Source organism: Anopheles darlingi, chromosome 3, assembly GCF_943734745.1.
Source record: "Anopheles darlingi chromosome 3, idAnoDarlMG_H_01, whole genome shotgun sequence".
Classification (NCBI taxonomy): Eukaryota; Metazoa; Arthropoda; class Insecta; order Diptera; family Culicidae; genus Anopheles; species Anopheles darlingi.
This window is the reverse complement of record NC_064875.1, coordinates 3,870,001-3,896,550: the sequence shown is the minus strand read 5'-3', so window position 1 is coordinate 3,896,550 and position 26,550 is coordinate 3,870,001. Positions and strand designations below refer to the sequence as shown.

Genomic DNA, 26,550 nt, shown 5'->3' with positions numbered 1-26,550 from the left:
AAACCAAACCGACAACATCATCTCATCGACCAACCGTAACCGTAATTGCTCCACGCGCTGCTGGTGTTGGCCCTCTTGTGTTCCGCGGTTTGTAATTACTTTGTACTTCTCCCCCGTCCCCTTATCCTTTCACCCACCGCGAAATGGGGAGAGTTTTTGGGGGTTCGTGTTGTCTCCAATTAGACAATTGGACAATGTCACGCTATGCTCGGCATCGTCCGGCTCCCCGTGGGGCCACACCACGTGTCTCGCGAGTATTGAATCGAGCGAGTCATTGCGGCCGGTCTGGTGTGCCAGGACTGCTGGATGAAAATCGATCCACACGCTAGAGGGACTTGCGTGGCGAGCCAGACGAGTGAGGCGAGCTTTCCATAATCATATCATGTATCAGCTCCCGGTGCTCCCGGTGTGCTATCCGTACACTACGTCTATTGTTTTCATTTATGCTACCCACTGCCGGTAGGGATCTAGTCTGCTAGCATGACATTCTTAATTTTTGTCGCCCACAACGTCGACTGGCGTAACAGAAGCTCTTTTTGGCGAAACAAAGACCCAAGAGACAGAGGTATGAGGACTCCACCACCAGGCAGTATCATGTGTTCACCGTTGCACGTGACTATTACACATTGGAAAAAAAACAACTCCCTCTTCATGCACTGGCTTTCAAAAAGAAAAAAAAACCATTTCAAACTAGTTTGCTAACCATTAGCCAACCGCACAGTAAACTGCTGCCGCCAGGCTGCAAAACTACCTTTCAGTTGGTTTGGCATTCCAACGAAACGGGCCTTCCGACGTTACCACTTTTGCCTTTTTAATGAAAATTAATCCACAAAACCTTTTTCGTTGAATAATTAAGCACCTCCTGGGAGTGTCGTCGGACTTTCGGGTCGGGTCTGGGTCTGGGAGCGTCGTCGCGCCTGTCTCGACGACGACGACAACCGGCAAAGTCCTAATGGAGTTGACTTGTAAGCAGACTGGGCTGACCGGGTGTGCTGTTGCTGTGGGACTTCTTCGGAACAATGCTCATGAACATGATGACGAACCTGGTAGCGATGATGACAGCAACACTATCGTAGTGCCAGGAATAGGGTTTGTCATTGTAACACCAACCGAGTGACTATTACTGTTACTGGTACTGGTAGTGGTATTCCGGGTAATGCATGCATGAGTTTTCCTTTGAGGAGTCCCAGCAGCGTGACACCTGATGTCAAATGTTTGTTAAAAAGAAAGGAAACATCAATTTCCTTAAAAAGCAAACGATCGACTTTATCTAATTTAGCGAGTAGACTTTACCTGTACATTTGGAAATCCGGTTTTCATTCCGGACGTCATTTGCAGCAGCAAATGCTCCTCTCATCATCACACCCCATACTGTCCGAAGCAAACATGGCTCCGGCGTTCTAAACTGGACAGCAGCCTTGGATCCCTTGATCCCTTGAGTTGATTTAAACCATTAACCACCCCTCTATCTTCCGTTTCTGCTCATCTTGTTAAGGATTGCTCTGCCACTTTAAACAGAGAACCGAAAACAGAACCTTCCGTGAACTTTCTCCATGTTTCTGTTTGCTTTCTTTTTTGCAGACTTTTAAGCAACCCTCGTGGGACCACAACAATTGCGTGCACACACACGCGCGCACATGCACTCGCACCTAGCCAACAACCGTAGACAACGAGAACCGTGACCTTCTCTCCTGTTAGCGTTAAGCGCCTTAAGCACGAGCCTTTTGCACCGGAAATCCTTCCCACCATCCCCACAAAGGAGAGCAGCTATCCGGTCCGCTTACCGGAAGGAAGAAAGTAAGACAGGAAGGCAGGAAGGAACGATACAACGAAGAGACAAAGAGCGAGAGAGAGAGAGAGTGTGTGTGGAAGGAAGTGAAAGATGTCCCTCCAGAATGATACAGATCCGGCGACGCACTCCGGGTATGGCAGTTCCGACGAGACCGCCTCGTTGCTGGTGATGTCGGCCAACAACAGTAGCAGCACGACGACCACTTCCGGTTCCAGCATCCTGTCCACCATCAACAAACCACGGCTGGCGTCGCATTCGTCCTTTAACGGACCAACGATGGCGACGATGGGCAGTAGCATCGGTTCGGTAGGAGCTCCATCAGCGGCTCCCAGCGGGGGTTTGATGGCCAGTACGCTAGCGATGCCTTCCGGAAGCAATGGTCCGAACCCACCGACCAGTGGCAACAAACCGATCCTGATACGCCAAGATCGTACCTCGACCTATCTGGCCAGTCCACAGCTTTCATCGACCGGGCTCGGTGGATCGGAGGAGAGCGCCACCGGTGAGGACGCAGATCAGCAGAATGCTCGCTCCGTGCCGGACATTGAGTTACACTGTCGGCTCGAGGCGCCCGCCATTGCCGTGTCCACTTCGTGTCACAGCGATGGTGGTAGCGGTGGCCGCGGAATAGCCGGTTCCGGTGGTGGTGGCAGCATCGGTGGTGTTGGTGGTGCGTCAGGTTCAACCGCACAAGCAGCAGGTTACCAGCTGATACCGTACAACCGTTGCCGTGCCTGCCGGAACTGTGATCGACGTGCCTCGACAACACCGATGTCCTCGCTGCAGCTGACACGCTCCGTGTCGAAGGAAAGTGTCCGGAGTGCGCTGCACAGCCGGTTGACCGTGCAGCACTCGACGATACCGCCCGTCCTCATCACCTCTTCGCCGACGTCCGGTTCGCGCATCATCCGCCAAAGCTCGCAACCGGAAGCGAGCACCCTGTCCTGCTGTGCCAACCAGTGCGCCCATGCCTGCTCGATGCCGAGCTCGTCCCTGCGGCAGCTCCGGGAACCGGGCGATGGTATCGCGGGCATTGCGGCCGATTCGATGCGCATCAATGGCGGTATGCGGCAGTTCAAACAGGTAGAAATGCTAATTTTAAGTGTCTTCTGTTCGTTTACGCTTCCAAAAATCCAGGATTTTCTTCTGTTTGGAGAGAAAAACGGTGCTTTGTTGGTCCCCGTGCGCCAACAAAAATCCGTTAACTTTCAAACGTAAAAGTGCTAGAATTTTTCGAGCAGTTGCTAAAAACGATAAAACTCCTCCCTAGCGTCCTCTAGGCGGTTCGAGCGACTCTATTTAAATTGACCGTTATTCGAACACTCGTGTTCGATAAAAAAGCAGAACCCAGCTCCCGCTTTTTCTGGGGGGAAACAAACACAAAACGTCTGCCAAAAACCGATGGCCAGTGCCGGCTGTAAAGTCCTTTTGCGTTGAATTTTTCTTTTGTGAAATTACCTTTCAGTACCAACACTTTACGTCGATCTTGAATGGCAAAACGGAAACGAACTCCCTCCCCCCAATTGAACCACCTCGACCGCATCCGGATGAGTGATGAACGCCTAATTCAAGGACACACCAATTTGTCGCCCAAAAAAAAGCCGGCAGACCGGCCAACCCAAAACAAAGGCACCACAAAAGGGCGTCGCGCTCGGGATGGGACACCAATCGAATGTCCTTACCGCGCGTCCACGCGTCCGCGTAATGATTGATGGTATCACCTTCCTTGGGGAAATCTACCGCGATGACCGCCAACCAGTACCGGATAGCCTGGATGGCCGACCAGCTTTCAATTCGATGACATGATTTTGCTCGTTATCCCAAATCACTTCACCTGACAGCTCCCGGGGAAGGGGAGGTGGTTCCATTCCGTTTTGCCATCCGGTCTCTCTCTCTCTCTCATTTCCTTTTCTCCCTATTGGTCTCTTGGTACTTTACTAGCTGGCACTGCGTAACGAGTTGATTGGCTCGTTCATTTGTTTTCCACGGTCCAGCGAGTGAAGCAGGATTAGCTTTCTGGTTAGATCGTGGTCCTCGCGTTAGTTGACCTTTGGCGAGTATTTTTAGCGCGGACAAAGCCGGTTTCCAGAACCGCTTGAATTTTGAAGAAGGTCTTCAAATTGGGCTGCTGCTCAACTAATTGATCTTGATGGATTACCAGCGATCTGCTGGATGATTCTTTTTAGATACTAAGATATCCCGACCGTTCTTCCACTCTTCTACATCTCACTCGCCTCCTTTATCATTCCATAAACATTCTATCTTCCTATCTCTTCATTAATCCCAACAATTCTTAACCTTTGAAGACCGTGCCTATCTGCTCTTAATCAATCTGTTAACATTTCCTTATCATAAAACTTCCCGTTCATTCCTACTACTGCTACTACTACTTCTACTACTACTACTACTACTATCAGCTGGTTGCCCGTAGGCGGGAAAAAGAACAGGTGTGTGCATATCGAGTGATGCTTCCAATGTAGCCACACGGCCACCTCTCTCAGCACGCAAAATAGCAGCAAGGGTTTTAGGTGCATTAGCATAGCACACAATCATTTGTACCGTATCGCGCGCGCGCGTGTGTGTGTGTGTATGTGAGTGTGTGAGTTTGTGTAATATATTCTTTTATGTATCTTCAGTTTACCACCAAGCGATAGGCTCTGTAGAAAATGATTTAGCTTCCAAAACCATCAAAAGCATTAGAATACGATCCGAGTCGTAGGATTAGGGATCTTTAGAATAGAGTAGCATCCTTTTCGGAGGACATTTTCTTTACAGCATCGTGGTATCACTCATTTTACAGTGACACCACGGCGGTAAGTGAACAATCGGTGCGCGCATCGGACATGTGCCTAGCTTGCACCATCAAATAACAAATCCCATCATTTGTTTGCACCATTTTTAGTTTTGTGCAATCTGAGTGAACGAGTGAGCGTGGGCTTCTATTCTATTGCTTCTATTGTTCCGTTTTGGCTAACTACAACAACTACTAGCAGCTGAAGCACTCAAACACCGATACACACACACACACACGCAAATTGATTTTTGGTGTGACCACTAGCGATCGAGAAGACGCGATCTCGCGCTACAAGAACTGCTCCACCAATGTCTCCTTTCTTTTTCTTCTCTCTCTCTCTCTCTCTCTCTCTCTCTCTCTCTCTCTCTCTCTCTTTCTTGCTATTTTCTTTCTCTCTTTCCATTGTTCTGTACAACATGTAACACCCCTAACGAGGGGTTTTGTGCGCCTCCTCCCTTTTTGGGCTCCAAATCTTCCATTATGCGCGTTTCACTAACACAACGCTCGTTCGCTACAAACAACGCTCGCTCGCTCGCTCGCTGCTACTACCAACTTGTGGACTAACTGCTGCTGCCATCTGCTGCTGATGCGCCGTTGCGATGCTGGATCCTTATGCATCCTTTCGCGTGGCCGATCGATCGACCCCTTTTGATCCTTGGACGCCATTCGTGACGCGGCCTCCCCCCTGAAAGGGTGTGCTTCTCTGCCCGCAGACCCTGTCCCAGAGCCGGAGATCGCGCCTGAGGCGGGCCTTCACCGAGGCAACGAGCGAGATCACTTACGCCAGGACGGTACGGTTTGGAAAGAAACTTTACTTTTCCTGCTTTGTTCTTCTGCCATACGTCCCGCACACCACCCCACCACCCAACAACCCCCACCACGCTGTGCTACTCTGCTGTTTTCCGCTTCTTCCGAACTGCTCGTACACCGCGAGTAGCGTTGTGTTGTGTTGGTAGTGTGATCCACTGCAAGCTGTCCCGATTGCCCAAACCAAATACCAACACTAGCCTCTTTGTAGGATCCTCCTCAATTAAGGAGTCAATTATGGCACCCGTATTTATGGCTGGTAGTTTCATGGTGAGCAGAGTGCATTGCGTAGCGCAGTAGTTAGTGGTTTGGCGACGGCCTCAGGTCGTCGCATCCGTTTTTTTTTTCGTAGTGATCAACCCCATCCCCGGTAGCTACTCTTAGTATTTGGTCTTTGGTTCGTTCGACACTTGGTTGGCTGGTATGGTAGATTGGCCCGTTGGCACAGCGGTGGTTCCCGGGCAGAGTACTGTGGGGCTCAATCCAGTAACTAGTGCTATGTAGTGGCAAACCGTTTATTGCAATACCCTTCTTTCTACCTCATGTCACCTGGAGCAATCGTTCTTTTCATTCATTCAGCGCACACACATACACTCACAAACACAATTATAGAAGCGATTATGTGGCTAGCACTACCTTCCCCCCTTTCCTTTAGCAGCAGTATCTATGCAGAGCAGCATGCTTAATAGTAATGATTGGATCACGCTAATGCTTGTTCTGGTAGATTGAAAGCCTATTTGTTTATCAGTAGGACCGATTTGGCAGTTGGGATTGTAGTTTCGTTCGTTGTAGGCCCTGGCTCGGTTGCTACTGAGTACTGAAGTAGTCATCTGGCGACGTAGTCATGGAGCAAAGCATGAATATTTGTAGGATGTTTAAAATGAAATATTGAATATCATCAAAACTTGTATAACATTTATCAAATCTATATAACATACTTAAATATCAAATTGTTTTATAACAACAATCTAGGAATTACAGCGAAACTTTTTTGCAACGGTCTTTGATTGAGATTTTTTCCTTGAATTAACAGGTTATTAAAACGATCTTCTGATCTTCTGTAACTCACGAACAATTTGGAGTGATTTTGCTTTCCAGCTGTTTAACTCCCACCCAAACGTCTGTGTTCCTGATACCAACCGGTGTCTTAGTACATCGGACTCAGGCGCACACATCGTTTGCCAAATTCCAAGTTCACCGGAACATGAATCCACCATTAATCAGCAAATCAGTCGCTCGAACGGGTCGAGTTGGCGTGCAGCAGCAGCCCCAGCAGCTGCTGCTAGGGTCTATGTCGATAGCAACGCTTCGCTTTGCTCACCTCCATCGGTCGGATTTGGATTGGATTAAAAAACTTTCCCAAACCCTCAACCCACACCCGCCGTTCGAAGATAGATAAAAAGCGGCGAGCGGAAAGTTGAGAAAATTAATCTTCTTATACACACACACACATCCATAGCCACGTTTGCTGATTCTATGGAGGAGGAGATCCCGCACCATCAGCAGCACTGGCGTTGGTATCGCGTCCGTCAAGTCATCGGCTTGATCGACACTCTCTCGGTCGCACTGCACCATCGATGACCTCTCGCAAGCTCAGAGACATGCAGCGCCACGAGCCGCCATCCACGCAAAGACAAACTTTGCGCTCGTGACTAATTTTCCTTGCGAACGAGCGTGTGTCTATGTCCGAGCGTGTGTCGATGTCGCTCTGGTGGCCACCATGATGGTCACACAACCAAAGCAAACGGCGACTACACTTTTTGCAACAATCTTCTCGCTCCTTTTCGACACACTCACTGTCACTGTGGCAAAGCAATGGGGGAGCTGCTGCACTCATTAATTGATAGCGCGGAAGATGCTGCCACCAAACATAACCACGAGTACCACCACCACCACCACCAACGTTCGAGGTGTCAGTGACAGGCATCGTGCTGCGAGGTCTGATGATGCCAAAGCTTCCATTTCTAATAAAAAAAAAAAAAACTAAAGCTCATAAATAAAACGCAGCCAGAGCGCCCCATGGGAGTGGTGAGGCCGGAGATGAAGTCTTATGAATTTTAGATAGCAGCACGCTCGCCACGCCATCATGCTCTCATTCGCAGCTCTTCGCGGCTTCCCTTGACGCTACTGCCAGAGAATTGAATTTTCTTTGCAACCGCTGCTGGTGCTTCTGCTGCAACCTCAGCATAAGAATGAGCGGTTTGCAGGGGATTTCTGCTTTACTTTGTCGCGCGGTTTCTCGCATTCAATGCGATCCATACTGCTCGATGCTGCTTCTGATGCTGCTGCTGCTGCTGCTGCTGCTGCTGCTGCTAGGTGCTGTGGCGGTCTCTCGGTGCTGGAGCGATCGAACGGAGCAGAAAACTTTTATGCAGATTGAACCATCTAGTCTTATCAAAATTTAAAATAGTCAAACATCAACTTTCGTTTAACCACCGGTATCTATCGAGGGAATCGCTCGATGGCACACAGAGAGAGAGAGGGAACGAGATTGTGTGTAATCGTATTAGTGAGCGGTTAGCGAGATAAGCCATTGTCTGCCATCGTTTGCACATCGGCGGCACACATCATTCTACCATGGAATCATCGCTCTATAGACATCCATTTAAGGGATCCCTTTGGACGTATCCTTTAGATATTCGATTCGTTGCAGAGCGCCGCGTCTCTTATCTCTAATGGGCCCCGAGCCGTGTTTACCTTTGCCACAAACTCACAAATCCGGACCCCGGCATTGGTCCAGACCCGCCGTCCAGAACGGTGCGTTCCGTTTCCGTGATTAGCAAACAGCACGCAAAGGTTAATGTGTTTAGCGGTCACTGGCGCTCAGACTCAGTTGCCGTTGTGTGTGTTCAGATCGTGATTGGTTTCGTCTGTGGCCACTCGCAGGATCGCACTCAATAATAGAAGCGAGGACGCTTCGCTGCCATTCCGGCATACAACAGCACAGCAAGGACCGGCAATAACGGTTGACACCACACGATGCGGTGCAGGAAAGGTGCTAACGGGCGGGCGCGCGTATGATTAAACGCGTGGCTCGCGGCCTCGCGGCATAATGTCAACGACGCGCGTATCGATCCCCGGCCGTTGTTTGGTCGCCAACGGAGGCGAGGTGAAATCAAATGTCAAGCAGACCGGTCGTGCGCCTTCCTACAAATCATTTCCTGTGCATGATTAATGAGTGGCTGCCAGTATGTGAGGGCATTCCAATTCTCGACCGCACAACGGCACCACACCACTCTCTGCACCACGTTTGGGGTGGCATTTGATTCGTTCGTTGCCGAAGGTAACCAAGACTCGATTCAATCAAATCGAGTCCTTGCTGCTACCACTACGCAAGAGGCAACGAGCGGGCTCTGAACGGTGGTCGATGTTTGCCTAATGCTCAGCACCAATTGTCGGCCAGTTGGTTTCGATGTCCTTAAGAACCACCCTTCACTTCCTACCACCCGTGTACATTACTCCCTCTCTTCAAGGGCAGATTGGAATCACAGAAATAGAAAAAGAGAATCGAAAAGAAAGAGAAGCAGCAGAGGTGATGGTGGAAAGGCCATACAATGGTGCGTTATTGGAAATCGATCACGTGGTGGGGGGGCGGGCAGGTAGGTCGAGCGGTCAGGAATCGATCGGAGAGGGGAACAGCCTAGCTCGGGGCTCTGCTGCGAGGACATCATCCCGGAGCGGATTCAACGATCTTTGTGCCGAGCGTATTACCCGATTCTCGCAGCACAATCCTCGAGCAGAGAAGGATAGAGAAGAGAGTGACGTGATTGAGCCGCATGCTAATTGTTCGATAATCAACTTCGGAACAACCTTCGACCTCGGTGACGAGTGGACGACGAACGGTTTGTGAATGCAGCTAATCAATTCTCCATTTTGTTCGTTTGAGATTAGTGGTCGAGAATGGATAGCTGGGAGAATGGATGGGGCAGGTCATCGGTTTGATTATTTTTTTACGAATCCGATTGGATAGGATCTTTGGTATTGTTTTGAGAATTGGTTTTTTGAAGATTTTACTGTCGGATTGTTGACCGTAGCTCGGATAATGTCGGACAGCGATTTGAAAGCTTCATTCGAGATGGTTTAAGAATGCATCTATTATCTTCTCAAACGTTTCGTTTAAGTCAACATCATTTCCTCGATGCAAAAACACCAATGTGAAAACACGGATAAAATTAATTTCCATATTGGATAGTCTACTTAAAGTGCATCAAACTCAATACGTATACTATTTCTCGACAAAAGATCTTAAATATAGCAAAAATTTGGAATTTTCTTACTTAATTAGTAATTCAGAGCCATGTTTTAACACAGCTTAACTTAGTTTCTTTTCTCCAAGAATGCAGAAATGATCGTTCTTATATTTTCCTCGAAAGCTTTCATATGTTTCTTCGATTAGCTTTCAAGGGAACACAACAACAGCAATAGTGTCTCTCTTCCGGCCTGGCGCCTCAAGCAGATCGACTCAAACCGACCCGAAGTTGAAACATCAGACGAGAATCCCCACCCCACCCTGGCAGCCAACTGTTTAAACAAACGCATGGCCACTCTCGACCGGTCGCGATGTGGCTGCTGCTGCTGCTGCTACTCTTTCAGACACGCCAGTTCCATCTGGCGTGAAATTCGTAGGTTTTTTTTTGTACCATCCCCGACACCCCGCGACCCTCCCGCGGTATGGGATGCGTGGAATCGCGAACCCGCCCCCGGGGCCCGATACGGTTGGCGCCAAGTGGGTCCCACGCAGCTGTCGATGTAAATATTTGCCGAATTTATTATTCCACGTCACATCCAGCGGGCAAACCACCGGCTCCGTGGCCGTGACCGATGCCGCGTGGGACGTGGTACCAGTGATGAGTGATGCCTCCGGGAGGAGAGAGAAGATTGAACCAAAGAAAGAGAGAGATAGGAAGTAAGAGAGCGCGAGGCGTTAGTTGATTTGGTTTGGTCTGTGCTTAACGTAACGCTTATTACGTGTGCCCGTGTTGTTGATCGATTTAATTTTTCGTGGCCAACGGCGTGCTCATCTTCTTCCTCCGGATATTGTTGTGCTCAAGAGGGGGGGGAGAAAACATAAAAGAAAACAACAACAACAACCAAAAAGTGCAGGAAAAGGCGTCCCAATTCAAAGGGAAAGAGGGCGCATCATCACGCAAATGTCAATCATCCGCGAACGCGATCACGAGAGCCACCCCTCGCCACCGGCGCCACCTCGAGTGTGTCCTCGAGAGGATAAAAGGACCTTCGTTACTGGGCCCAACCTTTTCGGGAGTTTTTTTTCCTTTTTTCCCTTTTTTTTTTGGTTCAGGCAACCCCTTCAGCGTTGAGCACAGGTGCAGCCTGATTGGACACTTTTGGATTCGGTTTGGACTCCGGTTTTGGCCGGGGGGCTTGGGGAACTAAATGAAAAATTTACTCGACAAACGGCCGACCGGGCTGCCTGGCTGGCCTAGCGTGCTGATCACCCGTGCCCTCCATGGCCGCCATGTGGGGCCGCATGATGATGGGTTCGATTCATAATTTAATGCACCAAACCCTCGACGACGACGATGATGATGATGATGAACCGCCCCATGATCCTCGCCACGAGAAAAGGGCAGGGATGGCGAATTAATGAGGTTTCCACCACCCCGAAAAGCCAGCCCCTCTACCCTGGGGATGTGCGAGCCACAATGCACTCCACTGTCTCTAGCCGGAAGGCTACCCAAGAGAGATCCGCGACTGATCCGTTGGGGTTGGATGCCTTTTTTTTTCTTCTTCGCCTTCAGTTTTGGTTTGCGAGAAATAAAACATTGATGGGATCGGTTTCGGTGCTTCAGCGTATCCTGTGCGTGATGGTGTGCGCGGATGATTAAAATTTAATTAATCACTCAACCCACAATAACGCACGAATGGACGGTTAGGGCACAACAAAAAAAATGTATGATTAAACCGCTCGCGTAGTACCAAAAGTGTCAAACTCAAATCGTAGCGAGAGTTACTTTGAAATTTGCTCGAAATGGAAGCAGAATCCCTATTCAAGCTGCTCGAATTCTAACGAGCTCCAACGAACCTTGGTGCGTCTGACAGTAGTAGCTTGATACCACCTGTCGCCACACAGTCGTTCGTCAAAAAGGAGAGGGGATGTAGTGGTTGCTGCCACTCTCGCCACAATCCACGTGGAGAGCGCATTGCTCTCCGTTTTTGGGGAAAGCCATATGGTTCGCTTTGCTCTTACACTTATTCATCCTCGCTCATCGGCTCGAAGCACTCGGAGTGGCCTAGTGTTTGTTGCCAAACATGTGCGCCAAACATGGTGGGGAGAGGTGGACAAGTAATTTTGATTTCGTTCCTCGAATTTATTTAATCGAAAAGGGAGGTTAGTAAATAGAGGAGAAAAACAATGCAATCAATGTTAGTCTTCTCTTCATAGAGAATAATGGAGCGTATTGAGTTGATAGATAAAGAGAGCCTTCGAATGGAACGAGCATCCTTTGCTTGACGTACGCACCCACCGGATGACAGTTACTATTTGACACATTGTCACCGCCTGGATGATGCCTGGCACAGTAACTGATGACTCGCCGCCTCGTGTATTGCTCCGTTCTTCCTGGAAGGTGTGCCTCACTAATACGCCATCAGCTGTTAACGCACACACGGTCACACGCGGCACGCAACTTCCCCTTCAATAGATTCTTCGATGGTGATTGCTCTCTTTCTCTCTCGAGAGAGATGATTAGCCTTCCCTGAAAGACATTTTAGCAATATTTCGATCGAAATAGAGAGAAAGAGAGAAAAACGAGAGCAAGAGAGCCTGGTTTGGAAAATCGCTCACTCGCTCCTGAGGATGTGGAAAATTCGTGAGAAAATCGCAAACGATCTGCTCTACTCGCTCGGGGGAAAATCTTTCCCACGACCAAACGGACCGTCGGCGCCGGAGTCTAGCATGAAAGTGCATGGCGCTGGTGGCACTCCTGTCAGTATGATTTTAGCCATCGGTGAGCATCGTTGTTCGTTTCGGAGTGTTCGTTCGTTCGTACTGCTGCTGACTCCGCACCACGCAGTGTAGTGGGTCCCCGCCAACAGAGGCAACCAAACCCTACGGGGGGTAAGCACCCCTCTTTCTGGTGCTGTGTCCGATCCGTGTGTGTGTGTATGTGTGTTTGTGTTGGTGTGTGAGTGTACCGCCGGTAATCGCGTCCACCGAAAAAGGTACAAAAGCCACCATTAATCATACGGGAGTGACAAGGCCAGTAGCGGGTAGCAGTAGTTAGTATCGCTGTTGCAGGACAATACACATTGGTAGCAGGTCCTTATCAGTTTCACCTTCCACTCGTACGCTGACCATCGCTGACCGAGTAATGGTGACTTCGTGGCTTGTTGGTGTGCGTGTATGTGTTGATGCTGTGCTCGGTGTGTTGCGAGAGTGAAGAGAAAATGCAGCATCACGCACTGCTCGCTTCCTGCACCGTATAGCATCCCCTTTTGTGGATGTCCTTTTCGGTGTTGTAGTAGCCGCGCGAGAACAGGCCGCGCTCTTCCACAATAGGGACCCAGCAATGGCGAGATGAGATGAGCACCACAATTCAGTGGCAGACAATAGTAGCAGACAGCAGTATCCTTGTGGTGCTGATGGTGATGATGATGGTGATGCTGCAGCCTATTCGTAGTCCTCCTGCTGTGGGTGTGTAAGTGTACCGAGTACGCGGCACAAGTTGACAGAAGGCATCTATTCAGAAAGAGCGAGAGAAAGAAAGAGCGAGCGCAGCGAGTGCACGAGAGCGTAAGCAGGCGTGAGTGAACTGGCGTATTTTGGTAGTGAGGATAACAGAAATCAAAAGGAAAAGACACACCAAGGCAAGCTCCGGACGAAAAAAAACCCGCCCAGCCCTACAATATGCTGGAAAGGGAATGGCCCATCATTGTGCCAGAGTGGCAAACAACAAAGTGACTCGAGACTTACCGAATCACCACCAGTCCGGTCGTGGTTTGTGCAAGTGATCCTAGTGGGTTTCCAAGGAACACTCTAGCCAGTGTGCCGGAGTAGTAATTGCACCAGCCCTTTGGCACCCCGCAAAAGGTAGAAGAACTGTCACCGGCCGCTAATCTGCCCTGCCCTGCTTGGTTCGGTTCGGTTCGGTGGAAAAGTGAAAACACATTAAGGGTGAAGGTTCTGTACCTGGGCCACTAAGACGACGATGGAGTTGCGGGCTGAAAGTGAGCTCCGATAAGCGCGCGTCGAAGAAGAACTATCGAACGACGGGTACTCCCGCGATAACAACCGCTGAGGGGTCCGCCGGGAGTGCTGGACGGATTTTTATGGTCAGCCAAGTGGTGGTGCCACAAGTAAAAGCACGACCGCCTCCCTTCCGTAAAACGTCCGCCGCCGTGTGCGGACCGCCACGATAACAATCGCGTACTTTGGCTACTTTTCCCTCACGGAGCAGGCAACGGTTGGCCGCGACCGAGAACACCGGGCCGATTCCGATTGCTTGGCCCGGACTTCCGGACCGAAAGTGAATAGCCCCTCGGCAATATGTATGTGTCTGCGGCGTAAACGATACTGAAGCCAAAGTAACACCGGTCTCCCGGTCTCGGCGACCATTTAAGCAGGGACCAAGAGTGAAACCTACTAAAGAAGGAAGCAACATTAGCAGCAGGAGCAACAAGAGCAACAACAAGCAATACGTTGCGTGTGAACGAAAGAAAGAGAAAAATATGCGAGTCTGTGTGGTGTGGTCGGAGAACTGCTCCATCAGTCGCGCGTGTGTCGCTTGGTGGTAACCGTGAGGCGCGTGTGTTTAACCGTGTGCTTTCCCCAGCAGCAGCAGCAGCAGCAGCATCAGCAGCAGCAAGTGTTCGTGGTTGTCACACGGTGTTTGGTCACGTTTTTTAAGTTTTTGGTTTTATGTTTTTTGTTTTGGTTTTCGGGTGAAAGATAAGATCTTCTGGCGAATTAAATAGCAAAATAAGAAAGGTTCGATCAGTGTGGTTCAGTCCTGAGAAGTGTGAACACATTTGTACCATCTACACACACTGTGGTCGCAGCTGTCCCGATTCGGTGCTCTGTGGCATCATTGGGCTCCGTACCGTAGCACTACGGCATGCCGATCGAAAGTGTCTCGAAAAGATTGAATAGTTGGTGGAATTTATGATAATTACCCTGGTAATGCTCTCTCTCTCACACACTTTTTCTACAACACTACTCTTTCCCCACTCTCACTATCTCCCTCTCTTTGTCTCTATCTCTCTCGCACTATCTAGCACACTCACAAGTAGTATTAAGTTGTACTAAGCTCACACACTAACCTTCTCCTGTCTGTTGCGTGCAGTCGTAGTTTTTGCATCCCGATCACACGATCGTTCACTGTACCACATGCCTTGTCATTTGTTTGTCCAACAGTATGATATATTCCATTTTAAATTGAACCTCATTTGGCTCGATGATTTGCGGGAATCCGATAAATACGAAAAAAGATTACGAAATACCATGCGCCTCCATCAAGTGAAACTGCAATTTAAATTTGATTTTTCGTTGATAACTCAAGCTATTATGTGTGCATTCTGAAGTGAAATCTGTTCTTTTGTGTTGTCAATTGATCAATACTTATTATGTTCATTATCAATACAGAATTCTGTTTTAAAAATGATTCAAATTACGATTATCATACGTTTAGTGCATCTTTTTAGTACAATCTGTGTCATTCGCATTGTTCGCGCCTTTTTCACGGCAGTGACTGGAAAATCTATTCAAAAGCACTTTCGTTCCCTTTCTCCAACCTATTTTACAGTCCATTTTAGCCTCCCATACTACTAGAACCAGGGCCGGAGTCTAGCTGTCTCCATTTACTTCAATTACACCAACCAGCAGTAGGCACAATGTACAAATGACCACAATACCATACGTTGCGGTAATCAGCTCTGTCACGAACATTTCGCTGCTGCTGCTGGAGCCGTAGCATTATGGATTATTGATTGCCTCCAATCTGCTTTGATCGGAGTGCAACGATTTCCGTTAGTATACGGCTATTACCGTACGAGGGAGGACCGCGGCCTTTAAAGCGATGTTTGCGACCCCCTCCCCTTCCTGCGACCAGCACCGGTACGATTTATTTTCGTTTTCTATTGTCGCTCTTACGAATCTGAACCCGATGTTGCGACGATCCATCACTGATTTGCTGGGCAATTGTAATCCGATACCAATGCGTTCTACTACTGGAGCCAACATCGCGGTTCCCTTACAAAATGGCCTTCGGTCTTTGGTTAAAATATTCATATCGTGCCGTTCTGACACAAAGACTGATGGCGAGCTTTCGTAGCGACACAACCCTCGATTGTAGACGGTTCGTGTGGTGTTTCTTTGTTTGTAAGGAACGTTGTAACGAGATGTACTAAAAGCACCCTTACACTTACGCATGGTTTAATGAGAATCATGTTTCAATTCCTCCAATGAACAAGATGTAGTTCATTGTTCGAAAGGTCAAGCTGTAAGGTGCTTGCGGATACGTTAGATAAAACCAAGAGGTCCTCTAGTGTACGACGAAGCAAAGACAATGTACACCTCGAGTAGCACCTCAAGAACCAGGATTTGGCAGGATGTAATTAAAATCCGGCACTACTGCACTGTGTTCGGCTTCGGTTTCGTGTTTCGAGTAGCCGAAACAATTTCATTAGTAATCCTCGCCCCATTCCGGCAAAGCAATTAATGCTTGCCTAGATCCAGGGTGAAGGACGTTCAACTGACTGCCACTTCTGTTCCTTTGCCCGATATTGCCCCGGACGGTTGCATGAAGATCGACAGCATGCTCCGGCGTAGTATGTCACCTTCATCAGTGCTCTCGACTCACACACAGACACAAACACTGATACACGCACGCGAACAGGACACCTGCAGATAGCGCGTGGCCCCTCAAAAGTCGAGAAGAGAGAGAGAGAGAGAGAGAGACTGGGCGAGTGCCTGTGTTTTGAGCCGTCCGTAAGACCTGTACACGATGGAAGATCAAATAGCTTGCAGCTACACAGCGCTAATCGATGTTGTGTTTAGTGTGTATAGAGGAGGAAGGGAGTCTTGGCTTTCTCGCACGGGGTTCTCCACGCTGAAAGCGCGATTCGGTTTCGCTATCTTGGCCGGCCGGCTGGCTGGCTGGCTGGCTAGCTAAAAATAACCCTTTATTAGTGACGGATTCGTTCCATCCAGGGGATGGTTTAAGAGGGTGCTGCGCCTGAGAGGGGGTTAGCCCCCGAGAGTGTAGCGAGCAGAAACATTGCACACTCGGCGCGGGGCAAACAACCTCAAATCTCCTTCAACAGAAGAGTGCAAAGGAGGGAGCGAGGAAGGGATGTGGTGAAAGGCATCTCCCATCCTAAATATACACTTTCGCGATGGAGATAGTAGTACGTCTGGGTACGAATTGGTCTACAACACCCTCTGGGGTGGGTATCGCCACCTCCCCTACTGCCGATGCAACTCGTCACCTGAGTAAGGCGCATCTGCAGAGGCTGCCAGTCATGTCCTCCACCAGAAAAGGCCTCTGGTGTGTGAAGTGTGTGTGTGTGCGTGTGTGCGGCCAGCGCCTTATGCTTGGCTACCAACTGCCGGGGTACTACTCTATATTCGGCTATTCTCGGTTAGACCAGACCGACCTGACCGATGTTCTAAAAGCAGCAGTCCCGTCGCAAAGCCGTACAACAGTACAGACCCACTTCTGCCCAGTCGAGAAAGACTGTGCAAAAATGTAAGACAACCGCTCGGTGGGAAGAGAGGCCACCCTCTTGGGGGATGCGAGGAGAGGGGAGCGGAATTCCGTGAGGTGGAGTGGGGGCATCGATGGCGCACACAAAAAAGTTTAAAAATAACCTTTCCAGAAGCAATTCTGGCGGCTTTTAATTACTCACTTCTAATCGTGCTCGTCCGCTCCCGTTCCATTCCGGCGCCCCATCTCGTTCTCTCGCTCCTTCTCTCTCTCTCTCTCTCTCTCTCTCTCTCTGTATCTGTCTCTCGTCTAAATGTTCGGTCCAATCCGAAGGTGAACACGGTGTGCGATCCATGCTGATGATCACGTCGTAAAGTTGTTGTGCGGGAACGAAACACTACCCCTCTCTCTCTCTTTCTCTCTACCACGGAAGCAGCATTTACCAACGAAAACAGACGAAGCAAAGCAAGAAAAACACATTCAAAATACAGTTAAAAAAGGGAAAACAAGTGAGAGAAAAAAACAGTAGTAGAAGAAGAAGGAGAAGCGCGGTTGAATCGCCTCGTTAGCGCGCGAGTGATTAGACTACGTCACGATCGCGGCGATAGAGAACCAGCAGCTCGACCACGACAGATCTTCCAATTACTTCAACTGACGACGACGACAACGACGCACGTGAACTGCAGATCTGCAGGTCTGTGATGACAGCCAACCAACCAGACGAGCCTGTCAAGCGCGGACATGAGGCTGAGGATCATTATGCTCGATCGAGCCGGCTAGGCTAGGATCGAGTGGTCGAGGTAGTTTGTGTGTGTGCGTGTGTGTGTGTCCTGCAAGGAACAGGAACAAGGACTCTCAAAGTGTGCGGCGACGGTGGCGGCTCCGATTTCCGATTCTGAGTGTCTTTCGCTCGCTTAAATGTCTTGACGTTCGAACGCACCTTCACCAACACCACCACCACCACCATCCTGCCGCACCTGATAACACAAGGTGATTCTTTCAAACACTTTCTATGCCCGCGTATTCTCTTGTTCTTGTTGCGAGTTTATTCCCGTTTCCGTTTTGATTGCTGCTCCGTTTCGCTTTCTCGTTTTGTTTCCTGTTTATCTTCCGTTCGTTTTCTTCCTCATTTTTCTCTCCTCATTCTTCTTCATCTCTTTCGCTTTTGGTTTGCTGGGAACAACAATATTCATCCCGGTTTGTTGCACGTTTCCCGTTCCGCTGAGCTTTGTTCAATTATGTGCCAGGTTGTGGGTTGGAGTGGTTTTTTTTTTCGCTCTGCCGACTTGACCTGCCGCTTAGCGCTTACGCTGATGTTGCTGCATTACATTATTTATTAGAACTGTTTATCTCTTCAACTCACGACATCCTTGTCTCGTTTATGTTCCTTATGGCCTTCCTTTAGTGCTTACTGTTAATCGCTCGCCGTGCCGTCGGGCGCTACTGTTACTACTAGCAACCTCCCTCCCGCCCCCCCGGGGGAGGCGGGTGCATGAAATAGTCGTAAAGTTTTCACTTTCGCCTCGTTAAATACTTAATCTCCTGGGGGCAGAAACCCTGCAGTCGAACTATAAGCGCTTATGCCCTGTCGCAATGGTGCCGGGCCCCGAATGTGCCAACAACTATCCGAGGCCTATCCCGGTGTACCCGGGAAAAAGGGGAAAACGGGATTTTAAATTCGTAAAAAGGTCCCCCCCCCTCCCCCGCGTTTGTTTGTGTGTTTCTCGTGGCTTCCGAAAAGTGTGCCATCAGACCGGGCAAACCGAGGCTCAGGCCCGTGCTCTGCAGTGATTATTGAATAAATAAACCTTGCACCGAAACCAGAAAAGGGTTTTTGGTCGGGTCGGGACCGAATAAAAAAAGGTGTGAACGTGAAGAAGGCTCCAGGATGTCCTGCTTCTGTCCTTCTATCTCTGGTTTTTTGTCCAGTCGTTTGTCTAGCACACGAATGCAGCCGGGTGCTGGCCCTCGGCAGCTTAAGTACTTTCGTGTTTTCGGTCATCCGGACCGGCTGAATGTGCTACCTTGTGCTGTCTCTGTGCCAGCCAGGACGATTCCGTACGGTGTCGGATGATTGCGTGGTGCAAAACCAGGCTGGTACGTGGTGGCCGGTATCAGGGACCATCACCTGGATGCAGCTTTGTCGCGGCACGAACTCACTGCAATGACAATTTGGATCTTTCTCGGTTGTGAGAGGATCTTGGCACCGATCTGAACCTGTGACATCGTCAATCTGTTCCACCACTTGATGGCTTGCATAGTGAAGGAGAAGCAGAGTTCTCAAAAGAAAAAAAAGAGGAAAAGCTGAACAAGAACTGAAGCAAAAAGGTTCAGCGCAAGGTCAAGGCAACATAAACTTCCGAAATGAACTTCATCCGGAGCATGGGAATTCGTTGGCCCTCTATCAGAGGGCATAAAAGTAATGGAGTCCACCACTAGCACACGCCGGAACATTAGTTAACAGTTAAATGGGAAGGCAAATCTAATTCCTTTCTACTACTACACACTCACACACATGGGCCGTGAGAAAAGGGAACGTTAATTAACTCCTCCCCACCCCCAGGGGTGTGCTCGCTGCTGATTATCGAAAGTTTTATCGTGAGTTCGATAGAGCCTTCAGCTCGAAACCCCGGGATCGAACGTGCTGCTGGCACGTACGATCCCGAGCCGGAGCTCGTAAAACCAACGGGCACACTCGAAACTCGATCGAAACAAATCGAAAGTTAATGAAAAATCCGGGCCACCAAAAAAGGAGGCGGCCTCCCAGGTCACCCCAGGATTTTACGACGAAATCGAACGAACGACATTTCGATAGCGGAACCTCAAAGCCCGAAACAACCTGAACGGACCCAGGGTACGGACATTAGGCACCACCGGCCACTACTGTAGGGGCTAACGCTTTTCAATTCGCGCCATGGAAATGGCCTCGTACACCATTGGCTGGGAGTGTTGGTGGTGGTGGTGAGGGGTGATTTATTTCCACCAGCTGCTGCTGCTGCTGCTGCTGCTGCTGCTACTGGTGACTGTGGTGGTGGCCAGCCAGGGATGGTGGTGCGGGCCCTGAAAATAGACTGACCACGACCGGTGACCGGCGAACGAGCAACGATGACGACGATCCGGTCCCGCACTATACAGTGCGTTAGTTCGGCGCTGCGTGCGGCATAATTAGCGCCAGCGCTAGCTTCTCATTAATCTAGACCCCCCCCCCCCCCCGCACCGCGTCCCAGGTTCCATTACATAAGCTGCCGGTATGCCCGGTGGATGCCTGACATCCATCCTGAGAACTGATTGTTTTCGCGCTTTATTTTTTCAGTTAACCCAAAATGTCATTTTAAAAGACGATTCCTTCCAAGAACGATTCCATGATTCTATGAGCACCGAATTTTTCGGCACAAAATACCGAGCTAAGCAAAAGCAAAGCGTTCCGTTCCGAAACCCACCTCAGAATCTTCTTCTTCTCCGAGAAATACACAACACGAAATCCAACACACGCTAGGGTCCTGTTGTTGTGGTCCCATCGCAGCTCACAGAGCTCGCAGCTTGCATGGATATTAAATTTAATGTTTCACGTGTTTTTAATGCAAAATTTACGATCAATCAATGGCCAAGCCGTGGACTTCAACGAAGAAGAAGAGGAAGAAGCCGGACCGGAGAGGGGTGTGAGTGAGACAGAAGGAGGGGGCCAGCTTCCGTTCATCCATTTTCCACTCCGTTAATTTCCTCCGTTCGCGAGTCGCGAGCCCCGCGACGGACGCAATCGCTGACGACGTGTGTCTTACGTTGGGGAGGCAGTAAAAATGCACCGACCAAAAAACCCCCCGGGTTTCGGTTTCTGGTTTCCGTCGTCCTCGAGATCTTCGGGATGCGGAGTTGGTGGGTGGTTTGGCCGTGACGCAATAACTGCGGAGCGACGGAACGGACGACGACGACGACGTGCCCGGTGTTGATGACGTTGCGGAATGGTTTTCAAGCTTCAACATACAAAACTCTCTGTCTCTGTCTGTTTGTCTGCAACGGTACACACACACACACGGTCACACGGACACATGGATCTTGTTGGTTTGGGGTTTTGTCAGTGCTACGTGCCTTCGGCGGGGTGCTACTTCTTCTGCCTGATCCGAGCGACGCTGATGAGTAATGGTATTATTTATTGGTGGGGGAGTTTTAATGCTCCCCCAACCCCCATTCACCGATTGGTCTGTACCTCTCGTTACAATCGATGAATCGGGAGGGTTTAGACTTTGTGGTAAAACCGTTGACTCAACTCGGCGACACGGACCGCCGGGGTGTGTCTCGCTTAATCGCAATCAATCCCAGAAGCGATCGGTTAAACCATCGTTTCCCTGCGCCTCTGTGTGTGTGTGCGGCAGGGGTGATCTCCAACCCTCTTCTTCTACTGCGGTTCTACTGGTCGTTTTGTGGAGAAGATATCCGATACCGAGCGCTAGCGTCCACTTGACTCGAAAAGCCAAAGCCGAGCACTCGTTTTGCCGAAAATAGAACGATCTTCCTCTTCTTCTTTTCTTTTTGCGGCCAGAGAGCGCGAAGAGAGGGGTAGAAAAGGGGGGTTTAGGTGGAAATAAAAACTGTGAAAAATAAAAGGGAACCATCATCACTATCTTCCCCCCGGTCGGGTGGAGGGGGGGTGGGGGTTGGTGGACGCACACCAACAACACAATGTTTCGACTCGTGGCCCCGAAAACAGAGATCGCGACCGCGCATCCGATCTCTCGTGCTCGTGCGATGGAACAGAGAGAGTAGAAAAAAAAACTGCCCGGAAAGAGCACTTGTAAGTGACCACGAATGGTGAGGAAAGGGGAGCGTGGTGCGAGGTTTGGGGTTGCCAAAGCAAACAAATTGCCCCGAACGATGACGATGGCGGGTTGGCGGATCGGTCCGGTTGGTCCGGTCAGTCAGGAGTGAAATTTATGCTGGCCAAACACACACCCACACACACACACACACACGTTCGCGCTCACAGTGGTTTTGCGGATTGAGTGGTTAGCGTTGCTGTTTAATGTTGCACCCTCGTTGCATAAGTGATGCCCTCGGGGGCCAGTCAATTAATTAGTAATTGCTTCCCTCTACCGCCACGCCACTGCCTCGCACACACACATACACCTCTGTTTGGTCCATTAGCTGATGGGCCTCCTGGGAGCACAGGACCAGGCCGCGTTGTCGCGATCGCGTTGCAGGAGTAGCCGTTGTACAAACTTTGCTGATGGCCGTGTCGAGATAGCCAGCGGTCAAACTGGGCCCGGTGGCCCGGAGGGACACTGACACGTCGGTGAACAGCTGTGTGTTGCGACTGCTGGCAGCTGTCAGCAGAACTCGCCCTCGCAGGGTCCACGTAGCTAAAGGCCTCATTTGGGAGCCGAAAAACCATCCTCGAGCCGTGCTTTTTTTATCGTTGTTCGCCATTTCAACCTGATTGATCAATTAAAAGCTCAATAAAAGGGAGTAATTTGACAGCAGCAACAGCAACATAACCTGCAAAACACTCATTACACGTGCGTTGCAACATAACCTCAAAATAGTGGCTTTTAAAGCAAAATCGAACACAACTTTCAACGACACAACGCAATGGGATCGCGTATGCATCGTGAGCATGCGATGCGCTTGCCTTTCAAATCTAAAGTCAATAACCCTCCCTCCCCTTTCTCGGGTATCCACCGATAGACCGACAGACCACCAGCGGAGCGACTTTGAACGGCCATCGATGGTTGGCCTCGTTGAACCAACAGCACACCGTGGCCGTGCACGCATCTAATGCAGTACAGTCTACGAAACGAGCATTAATAACACGCCAGAGCTCATACACGCCGCCGAGACCCAAGAAAACATTTGTTTCAAACCAAAATAAATCCATCAATATCGTACCATCGACAACGACCTGAACGACGACGACAACGACGACGACGACGACGACCATCGTGGTTGTGGTCGGTACAGCAAAACTGTTTATTCCCCGCCTTCCGTTCGCCCTCCGCCTGGTGGGGCTGTTCCTCCTGGTGCATTCCTTCTGGTGCAGCACACACATCCGTCAGCGGTCAGCCAGCCAGCCGATGATGGGTTCCGCTCGGTTGAGCTCCCGTTACAGAGCGTAGCAGCAGCGGCGACGGCGGCAACGAACCAATGACAACGACAAGGGAGGTGATGAGTCCCGGGTTTCCGCGGGCAGAGGAAGCAGCTGAATAATTGAGCAACTCACCCGCTCGCTCGCTCGTTGCATAACGTCCCAGTCAATCGATTGACTAGCGGCCACCGATCGCCGTAGACCAAACGAGCGTGTGTGTATTTGTGGCTTTCGCCATTTCTTCTATCGATTTTCGTCCAATTACGGTCGAATGGTATCGGACGGGGAGATCGTGAATTAATTAGAGCCACCAGCGGCCACCGCCTAGGAGAACTCGCACTCGCAGGTACTCCCCGGGTGCAGTTGATGTGGCGGACGGCTTTAGACTAGCTGTCGTCAGACTATGCATCATGTAATGGACTACTACTCCTCCTCTTTCTCCTCCTCCTCCGTCACTTCGATCGAACGTCTGCGTGCGTCTCTGAGAGCGTGTCCAAGAGTGTCTCGTGCTTATCGAGCTTCCTGATGACCTTGGTTAGGGTAGATGGCTGAGCACTAGCCTCGAGCTAGTTTGACTTGGTTGGTGGTTTGGCGGTTGCACAAAAGGAAGATTCGTCTTCCAATACCTTCCAGACCTTCCAAAAAATGTTTCAGAAACATTCCAGTAACTACAGTCTCTGGAATGGAACGTCCATTTTGAATGTGTCACTGAGCACACTAATCACTCAGCGAGGTAATAGTATTTAGCAAAGAAAAACGAGAAATGGAAAACCAGCAACCAGCGGTCCGTGGGTTCTTCCTAAACTCATTCTTGCGAGGACACCAGACGCGAGTGCAAAGTTTCGTCTTCTTTTGTGCGGCTTTTGGACCTCTCGCATCCCCAATTCATTCCATTCCTCCTTCACCGTTTGGTTCTGGGCATCACTGGCTATCGACTGAAAGTAGATCTCGAAGCTCTGCCACCCCGAACGCCAAGAAGATGGTCGTGCGCCTCCACGACCGAAGGCATCCATTAACGCTCAAACTCTGGCTCCTTCGCACACCACACGACGCGGTGACACCGGAACGGTAGAATGTGCGGCCATTTTATGCACCATTAAACATAAAATGTGCATACCGGGCGTACGCTAGTGACAATTGAGAATTCCTTTTATTATTCCAGCGCTGGCTGGCTACCGTTTGCGTCGTCGAGAGGACACGAAGCAGCGGACGGACGAGCTGCAATAATGATTAATTGAATTCGGTTATGCTACGCTCGACGTAGGAGGGTCTTGTAGGGGAGGTTACTGCACAAGTACGTCTTCTGCTGCTGCTGCTGCTGCTGCTGCCGCCCTGAACAAAGAACTAATAGAACCTCGATGGCCTCTCGGGCAATGGAATTGAATTCAAAGCCGGAGCGCGGACCCGTTCCAAGTGCTCGCAGGCGTTGCTGGCGATTGCATACATTTCCGCAAATCCTGACAAATCGCAATGGGACTGACCCACATACCCGCACGGTACACCACCATCGTCTTGGGCGCTGGCTGTGCAGTGCTCAAACACATCTCCGGTGCTGGTTCTGTCTGGGAAACTGTCAGTCTGCTCACTGCTGCTACTGCTGCTACTACTACTATGTAGCACAAGCTCGTTGTCGCTGCCAGCAGGACATGTGACACGTGTTATTAGCATATTGTGTCACGACGCATCCCATCACGCAACGTCCCGGGAAAGGCCGCTGCCTATGACCCCCTCAGAGCGCTGAGCGTCCATTGTTGTTTCTGTGTCCGTTGACTTGACGAAGACTAATGGTCGTCGATGAGCGAGCGTCTCGCACTCTCTTTATCTCTCCCTCTCCCTCACACACACACATAGACACACAGTTAGAAGCCTCATGCGTGGCGTCTTATCGGGATGGAGCTGCTCATCCGGCTCATGAGTTTTCTCCCTGTCTCTGTCTCGGTCTGTCACAGGCGCTCGCGTGGTGCAGGAGGATGCACATTGCAGTGCATTCTCATCCACTGCAGATGCACCACACCAGCACGCAGCGTGGATGTCGAGGATTTATTTTTATTTTTAGAAACTCGACTCATGAGTCAGGCAGGGTGAACGATCGCACGCTATGCTACGTCGTGCCGATTATGTTGCCCACTGGGTGTTGATGGTGGCAGCAGATGGTGACCGGCCACTTCCCGGTCGATTCCGGCTGGCCTCTCCCGTGGTATTTACAAAATAGTTTTGCCCTGTCCGACTGTCTGGTCGGAACTATTCCGCGATGCTTAATTAAAATGCTGCTTCCTCAATTTACGTGCCAGGGCGCAGTTGACGAGATGCGCCACGTTAACCGGGACAACAATGGAGCGTAATTAGTGTTTCTGCTGTCACAACGCTAACGATGATCAAATGGTTTGCCAAAAAGCGAAAACGAGGCTCATCTCTGTAGCTGTATGTGTGCTTTATGGTGACCTCCCCCCCTCCCCCGGTGGGAGGTGAATCTCATGTTGATGTGCCATTAGCCACGGTGTGGCGCTGCGTCTACACCCAGAACGCCAATCCGCCGGTGACGGACTACACGCGTAAATCGCATAAGACGTTGTACCTCGGGGTGGGGGGGGGGGGAAAGGTGTAAGGGAGGAACCAGTGAACCAGGTATCATACGTCTACAACCGTGCAGCGGTCGGTCCGAGTTTGATGGATGATGGGAAGCCACGGAGAACGGAGGTAGGCCGCCAGCACCTGCCGCCAGGGGAGGGTTTTGTGGGTGTGGCTCACCCGGGGGGAGGGAGATGAGGGAGTGATCGAGGGGGCTACTTATTTTAAGCAGCACGCAGGCTGTCGGTTTGAGCGTCTACTCATACCGTCGCCACCATCACCACCACCGTTTTGACGGGACGCGTGTGAAAGTGATGGATTGCGTCAGAGGACCGGAGTTAAGCCGTTTATAGGACATTCCGGCAGAGGACATCTAGGTTTGGTCCAGGGAGGCACGACTACCGATTTGAGTTATGATCTGACTCCTCTCTATTCTCCTCCTCTCCGATATTTGAGCGTCTCAAATCGGAAATGCGATCTCGACGACGACCTCGCGAATGGCATTTCGAGGGCAAATGATGAGGGATGGATTTATAACCTAATGTGTACTCTGTGCTCCTTTATGCTTCTCCGCGTAAAGCAAAACTAAATCTCACCAAACGATGAACGATGAGTCAACGAAACGGATGCCCAACACTGTGCATTATGTGCGCAAAGTTTGTCAATAAAACGTCAAACCAATAATGGTTTAAAGAAAACTTAAAGTTTCTCGCCTCGCATTAGAAAGCGTTTCCTCTTACTGCAAGCCGTGCTCTAGCGGTCAGCGGACTTACTATGGCTTGCTGGGTGGTAAGCTGATCGAACGTTGTAAAGTCATTCTCCAGACTCCTCCTCGCCGGGAATTGCA

At 50.2% G+C, this 26,550-nt stretch overlaps 1 protein-coding gene across 4 annotated transcripts in view; it reads left to right on the top strand.

Annotated features, from left to right (window-relative positions):
- LOC125956355 (small conductance calcium-activated potassium channel protein) overlaps positions 1–26,550 on the top strand; it is a 139,657-nt gene that overhangs the window by 24,414 nt on the left and 88,693 nt on the right. The window contains exons 3-4 of one of the 4 annotated variants that reach the window (XM_049688123.1): positions 1,582–2,875; positions 5,279–5,377. In XM_049688123.1, coding sequence (XP_049544080.1) covers positions 1,883–2,875; positions 5,279–5,377 — 1,092 coding nt within the window. In that variant the 5' untranslated portion in view covers positions 1,582–1,882. Of the gene's footprint in view, positions 1–1,581; positions 2,876–5,278; positions 5,378–12,995; positions 14,533–17,189; positions 18,050–26,550 lie in introns of those variants that run through there. The other 3 variants (XM_049688124.1, XM_049688126.1, XM_049688127.1) reach the window with 3 other exon arrangements.